The sequence below is a fragment of the Microtus ochrogaster genome, chromosome 7, assembly GCF_000317375.1.
Source record: "Microtus ochrogaster isolate Prairie Vole_2 chromosome 7, MicOch1.0, whole genome shotgun sequence".
NCBI lineage: Eukaryota > Metazoa > Chordata > Mammalia > Rodentia > Cricetidae > Microtus > Microtus ochrogaster.
Genome location: NC_022014.1, coordinates 22983388 through 22991049, shown reverse-complemented (window position 1 = coordinate 22991049; position 7662 = coordinate 22983388). Strand labels below are relative to the sequence as shown.

At 45.7% G+C, this 7662-nt stretch overlaps 1 protein-coding gene across 1 annotated transcript in view; it reads right to left on the bottom strand.

Moving 5' to 3' along the window:
• Vps53 (VPS53, GARP complex subunit) overlaps nucleotides 1-7662 on the bottom strand; it is a 131409-nt gene that overhangs the window by 83416 nt on the left and 40331 nt on the right. The window contains exons 6-7 of the mRNA XM_005349525.2: nucleotides 6278-6393; nucleotides 1326-1445 (exon numbers count right to left, since the gene is read on the bottom strand). Of these exons, the coding sequence (XP_005349582.1) occupies nucleotides 1326-1445; nucleotides 6278-6393 (236 nt within the window). The remainder of the gene's footprint in view (nucleotides 1-1325; nucleotides 1446-6277; nucleotides 6394-7662) is intronic.

The window sequence follows — 7662 nt, the reverse complement described above, 5'->3', positions numbered from 1 at the left end:
CAAATTATAAGCTCACTTTCCTTTATTTATGGCTAGAAACCAAATATGAGTGAGTACATCCCATGTTCCTCTTTTTGGGTCTGGCTTACCTCACTTTTTAAATAAAAGAAAACGCATATTTATATTACTTGTATAGTTAGATAAAGAAACATAAGAGAAGAGAAATACGTAACAGGTAGGCCTGCCTAAGAGGATGGGATAATAACAGTGCTGCTAGGGGCTGCCTCCTCACAGCGCCTTTGCTTTCTGGTATTATCTCCAATAGAAAGGGCCAAAGAGACACTGAACTCACTGTCCCCTTCCTTCTTCAGGAGCATTTTCTTCCTCCTAGGAATCTGTCTTCTCGCTGGTCCTGAATCTGAGATCAGAACTTAAGGGTAGAGTCCAGAGAGATGGCCATCAGTTAAGAGCACCTACTGCTCTTGCAGAACTCAGGGTCCATTCCCAGCATCAACGTGGTAGTTTATGAATATCTGTAACTCCAGTTCTGTGGGTTCTGTGCCTCTTTCTGACAACCATGGACACTAGGTACATGTGTATTCCACAGACATGGTATATAGATATGTATGTCTAACTCACAACACATAAAAAAACTCACGTACACACATAAAACACAAATAAATAACTAAAAGAAATTCTAGGGAAACCTCCAGGATGGTAAGAAGAAAGAATAAGTCCAGAAAGAAACTCATCACTGTGGTCTGAGAATCAAGCTTGGGTGACACCGCGCACTGTCTAAAAACTGCCCCGGCGTCCACCCCCCAACATGCTGCTTTCGCCACTGTGCTGTTGGCATTCCTCACATCAGAGAGAAAATGGAAGACATGGGGTTTTTCCCTCCTGAATCTCAATGGCTTAGTGATGCCACCTGAAGCAAAGCCTTTTGGTGCATTCATCCTTAGGCCCCAGCTGCCTCACTACGAGAATGCCTGAGTAGCCCATGAGAACAGGGATCCCGGTCCAGCCTGGCTGAGGTGACAGTGAACACCAAGTGCCAGCCATAGCAGCCAATGGCTCCTCGGGTCCCGTCATCAGCTGACTTAACTGATGGTGCATGGAGCAGACATGAATTATTACCCAAGCCTGGCCAAGTTTCATGAGCAAAATAACTGCTTTAGTCCAACAAGTTCTGTAGACGACGGAGAGCTGTTCATATTAACATACATATGAGTGGACTTTCTGACCCGGGCAGCCTCCAAAGGCAAGTTAAAGGGTATCGGAGAGTGAGCTCACGTAACATTTGAAGCTGCTTCCCAGAATAAGGGGGAAAACATGTGGAGCCACCTTTTCTTATGGTAAGAGCATTGTCTGTAAGGACATCTTACCTTTCAGAAAGCTGCCGGATCTGTGGGATTCCCATGTACTTGTGAAAGTGCTCCAGAACATTCATCACGCCCTGAAGGAGGTTGGCAACTTCTCCATACTGTCTGCGCCTGGTCATGGCTCTGCAAGGACAGAAGTTGAGAACTAGAAACCAAACACTGAAGACACAAAATAGAGATGTGGGATGACCTCTAAAACAGGCAGCAGCCAGATTTAATGAAACGTCCCAAGTGCTGGATATATATGGTGCTGAGCACTGGGGAAGGAAAAAGACAAGGACTTAACTCCAACTCTCCAGGTGACATCACTCAAGTAAGGGAGTGTCAAGTAAGCACTGAAGGAAGGTAAACTATGATAGCAGTGTAAGCTACATGCCATGGGGCACAAAGGAATGTGTCTGTTGGGTGCTCACTGGGTGGCAGGAGGGGACTCTGGGTAGACTATTGGTTTGAGCTGGCATTGTGTCAGGAGTGAGATTTTAAGGGAGCGTTGTATGTCACTGAGGATTGTGGTGCGTGGGAGAACCAAGCCATTTTTCTAGAATACAAAAGGGGATGACTGTTTGTGATTCCAGGCTAACTACAATCTGCAGCTTTAAGCCAATGATAAACAATGGCACCAGAGAGGTCGGCTTGCTCTACTGCCAAGGGTAACATGAAGCTTAAGTAAAAGATGCTGATGAAACCAACAGCTATAGGCTGGCGAGAGGATTGTGGTTAAGAGCACTGGGATCTTTCAGAGGACCCAGATTCAATTCCCAGCACCCACAGAACTCCCTAAGGAGACATGCCATCAGCCCGTTCTGGTTCCTGGTTTCTTTTTCATGGTACATTTCTGTCAGTGTTATTTTCTTGTCTTCTGTTGATGGAGGAAGGTCATTGGTTGATTTAATAAAGAAGCTGCTTGACCTGATAGGTTAGAACATAAGCGGAAGGAGCAGAATGCTGGGCGGAAGAGGAAGTGAGCTCAGAGACTCGACAGCTCTCCTCTCGGGGGCAGACGCCTCAGAGAGACACGATGCTCCACTCTTGCGGGCTCTGCTCTCTGAGGCACACACGATGAAGCTCCGACCCAGGATGGACGTAGGCTAGAAGCTTCCCGGTAAGCGCACCCAGCTGTGCTACACAGATTATAAGAAATGGGCTAGTCCAGGTGCGAGAGTTAGCCTAGAAGACGCTAGATAGAAATGGGACAAGCAGTGATTAAAAGAATACAGTGTCCGTGTAATTATTTCGGGTAAAGCTAGCTGTGCGGGCGGCCGGGTGCTGGGGACTCAGCCCCACCGCTCCCCTATTACTACATTCTGTTTGTAATGTTACCTCGCTACTTCTCTTAGGAGCAGGTCAGTCAAACTCAACTTCTTCCCCTGAATCTTATTTTGGAGCATTCCAGGGACTTTCAAACCCAAGCTGCTGACTTGGGGCTCATTGTCTGAAGGGGTGGAGGCATGTTTGATAAGGACATGGCAGGACTTTGGGTGCCTGACAGAGAACCTGCAGGATACTGACTGCCAGGCAGGCACTCTGTCTGCAAGCTGGTGTAACTACTGTGCTCCCCTCTCTCTTCCTTCCTGAGCCAAATTCTTCACTATGGTCCAGGGTCCTTGCTGCCAGTTACTTCGCCTTAACCCTTTCCTGTTCTGACACTGCCTTTCTTGTTTAAAGTATTATAAGTATGCAACATTCTAGATTACTAAAGGAAATCACAAGAAGGACTTTGATAAAAGTTTTCATGTTATCTGAAAAAAATGCAGGAAACTAAAATAATAAAGAGAAGAGAAAGAAAAGAGAAGATTGTCTGAGTAAGAATGTCTGGCTAAAGCAGAGAAGCTGAATGAAGTAGGAACCTGAGGAGTATAATAAGTTGTAGAAGGTCAGAGGAGGTATGAGATTTGATCATATTATGTTAATTCCGGTTGGTTTTCTTCATTAAAAAAAACAAACATTTTTTTTTTTTTGGTTTTTCGAAACAGGGTTTCTCTGTAGCTTTGGAGCCTATCTTGGAACTAGCTCTTGTAGACCAGCCTGGCCTTAAACTCACAGAGATCTGCCTGCCTCTGCCTCCCAAGTGCTGGGATTAAAGGCGTGTGCCACCATCGCTTGGCCAAACAATTTTTGTGATTGCTGTGGGACAATGATCTGTACTCTGACAATTGTATTTTAATAAAACACTGATTGGCCAGTAGCCAGGCAGGAAGTATAGGTGGGGCAACTGAGCAGGAAGTATAGGCAGGGCAACGGGAACAGAAGAATTCTGGGAAGAGGAAAGATTCAGTCTGCAGTCGTCATCCAAGCACAGAGCAAGCAAGATGTGACTGCCTTGCCAAAAAAGGTACCATGTGGCTAACACAGACAAGAATAATGGGCTAATATAAGATGTAAGAAAGAGCTAATAAGAAGCCTGAGCTAATAGGCCAATCAGTTTATGATTAATGTAGACCTTAAGTTTGGGACTTAATGACTGCGGGACCTGGTGGGACAGAAACCTTGGTCAACAGCTGATGATTCACTACAAAATGTTTGTATTAGGAATGGGATCGTACTTTTAAAAGAAAAGAGTAGGACAGAACACTGTGGACTGCATCCCTGTACCCTGTCTTTCTTTCTCCAGGTGACTTGGAGGAGGAGTTATTTTCTATCCCATCACCTTACCCCCAGGCTCCCCAGGATGAGAGGTCCTGGAGGCCAGAGGGAGAGGAGTGGAGGAGACTCCACATATACACACATTCTCAGAGGGGGGAGCTGCCAGCCAGGGCTGACTCCATGGTCCTTCCATTGTGCGCTGTGGGCCAACCTGAGGCTAAGTGCAGACAGCAGCTAGTCCACTGGTCCTTTGTGGGCTAACCTGAGGCTAAGGGCAGGCAGCAGCTAGTCCACTGGTCCTTTGCCACTAGCAACCTTTAAAATTAGAAATGACAAAATCCTAAGTTTTCTGAGACGCCTAGTTGACCTGATGGATTCTGTCCTTTTCATTCAGCAGACAACATGGTATAATTGTTTCCAACGGCTCCAGGTCCTCTTGACTACTGAGGAGAGGGGCCAATCAGAACAGAGGCTTGGAAATTGGTTCCAGGCCCAGATGGAAGACTAGCCACCAATACAGACCTCATAAATGTTGGGTTTCCTATGATGTAACCCAATTGGGATTTCAGCATAGAGAAAGGTAGGAAGAGGCTGAAAGTCTACCACCAGATTCCACAAATTTGTCCAAAGTTAGTCAGATACGCCAGGGGTGTGAAAAAACACCAGAAGTATTCCTAGAGAGGCTGATGGAAGATTATAAGACCTATACACCCTTGGATCGGGAAGCACCCAGAGAATTGGTCTACAATCAGCCTGGCTTTTGTCAACTAGTCAGCACCAGATAACCACTGCAAGTTGCAGAGACTAGAAGGTTTTAAAGGTAAGGGGTTGGCTGAACTCATTGTGGTTGCTGAGACAGTATTCAATAATAGGGAGATCCCAGAAGACAGACAGACTAAGGGGCTCACAAAAGCTTTAAAAAGACAGACACGGGGACTCATCAAAGTCCTTCTAGAAGCTCAAGCAGTCCACAGGTTAGAAGACAGGCACTGGCTCAGCAGGCACCCCCCAGTCTCCTAAAGATAGCTTTCCTTCCCTGCTGCTGGATCCTAACCATGAGGATCTTCCACCAATCAGCCCCCATACTAATTTTTCCTCCACCAATCACCCCCGGATTAATCCCTCCTCTCTGGAATTCCCTTAATTCCGCTTAAAAGTTGTGACCTTCTCTGGGGGTCACATTGGCATTAATAAAGTGCTCTTGTTACTGCATACGTGGCTGATAGTCTTCTTTGGGGGCTCCTCTCGGACCCTAACAGTACATAAAATAAAAATAAATAAATTACTTTTAAAAAGTCAACTGTTATACACGGCAGTGAAGTGCCAATTATTAAGTCTAAAGTTTTCACTGGGGTTGGCTTTCACATTAATTGTGTGATTCAAGACTTCCCTTACAAGACATTTCAAGGAAAGGCTCAGGTTCAAGCCATGGTGCTCCAATGTCATCTCTACCTGCTAATATAAAATGCCTGGTGGGAAGGAGAAGGAGGAGGATTCTTCCAGTCCCACTGGCTGGCTGTCCTGCAATGGACCAGGGAGTCCCTGTCATCCATGGTAGATATAGCAGAGGCTAGGCATGGTATAGCCCCTCCTCCTTCCTTCTGGGGATATCCTGCCACACTTGCATTTCTGTGAAGATGGCTGGTCTGTCCACTATGACTAGGGCAAGGGAATCAGCCTGAACAGCCCCACCCCCACCGGAGGAGCTGGACTGCTAGAGGAGGAGGAGGCTTTGAATCAGGGCTTCGTGGTAAATAACCAGCAACTTCTTTTAATACTGTTTCCAAATGTGCTAAACAGAAAGCTACAATCTTGGAAACATGGGTTTCAGGAAAAAGTGGGTTGAATGATACATCAAAGATTTGTTTACAAATGGTCTCTTTGGTTTAGTACAACTCAACCCAAGAGAAGGAGGAGCAGCTGCCAAGGCAGAAGTCCTAGGGAGTGACTGAGCTGAATCACCGTCTGACTTACTAGTCTAGATCTACCACACCAAATGACCCACTTCTCAGGGTCATTCTCATGGGCTTTCTGTAGCCTCCTCAGGTCACCTGCCCATCTTTTTTTTTTTCATTAAAGCAGATGTTTGCTGTCTTTTGTAGTGCTGGGAGTGGAACCCAGGACTTTGAGCGGAACCCAGGGCTTTGAGCATGTCAAGTAGACACTCTGCCACTGGGCTGTATCCATTCCCAGCTCTTTTCTTACTTAAGTTGTGAACATCAAAAGTGACTGAACAGTTGTGACCAATGCTCCAAAAGTGAGGCAGAACGGTGAGGCTGGCTTGACTTGGAAATGAATAACTCCATAAAGTCACTGTCCTTCTGTGGAGCATTTCCCATGGGCCCCTGAGAAAGTTCACACTGCTCACTTACTCCAGGGAGTCGACCCCACCGGCGAGCATATGTAGGTGGTTCAGTGTCGTGATTGAGGTGGTCAGGTGGCGCTTGGCATGGTCTAACTGCTTAATATCTCGGGTGATTTCCTTCACCTAAACATTGAAAACAACAGGAAAAAAAGGGGGAAGGTAAGGAAGCTGTAAACCTTCAAGCTACTGTTCAGCAAAACCATACACATAAAATCATCTAAAGCAACCTCAGGTTAGTCCCTAGAGAAAATAAAATACCCTCACAATATACAATAAATTTCATGCTTTATTTGCTTATTTCTCTTTTTGAAAGATATATTTTTGGGCTAGGTGATACATGCATACCTTTAATCCCAGTACTTACAAGGCAGAGGCAGGCAGATCTCTGTGAATTCAAGGCCAGCCTGTTCTACATTGTGAGTTTCAGGACAGCCAGGACTAGGTAGAGAGACACTGTCTTTAAGGATAAAAAAGCAAAAAAGAAAAGATTTATTTTCCTTATTTTATGTCTATGTATGTATACTAAGGCCCACAGAGGCCAGAAGAGGGCATTGGGTCCCTGGGGCTGGAGTTAAGATGGCTGTGAGCAGCCTGATGTGAGTGCTGGGAACCAAACCAGGTCCCCTGCAAGAGCAACAAGTTTTTACTGCCACCTCTCCAGTCCTGAGCGTCTTTCTTTTTAAAGGCAAGGTCTTGCTACATAGCTCTGGCTGTCCATGAACTTGCTATGTAAACCAGGCTGGCCTTGATTTGTGGCAATCTTCCTGCCTCTGCTTCCCAAGTGCTGAGATTATAGGCATGTACCACTGTACCCAGCTCTGTCCTTTTGGTCTAGATCTACCACATGTAAATGACCCCTTTCTTAAAGTCATTCTTTTGGGCTGTGTGTGGTGGCATATGCCTATAATCCTACCTACCCACTTGAGAGGCTGAGCCATGAGATCACAAGTTCAGAAACAGCCTGGGCTACACATTGAGTTTAAGGTCAGTTTGGATTACCTGGCAAAACCTGTCTCAAATGTTTTTATTTAATTTTTTTTTTTAAATTTGGCATCTCTTCAGATTTCATACCTAGGGTCATAAAAAAAATCCTCAATTAAAAGGAATTTACTTTGTTTTTTGCTCCTGATGGAACATAGCATTGAGCATAGGGCAGAGCAGTCAAAGCAGTCAAGTCCAGCACATCCCTCTGCCGTAAGCATGCTTCTGCCACAACAGGTGCTAGGCTCAGCTTGCTGCATTGAGGCAGTCTGTAGTAATAGGAGTGGCGGGCTGCTTCCCGCCACTCGGCTAGCTTTACCCGAAATAATTACACGGACACTGTATTCTATTAAACACTGCTTGGCTCTTTAGCTCTAGCCCTTTTCTCGGCTAACTCTCGCACCTGGACTA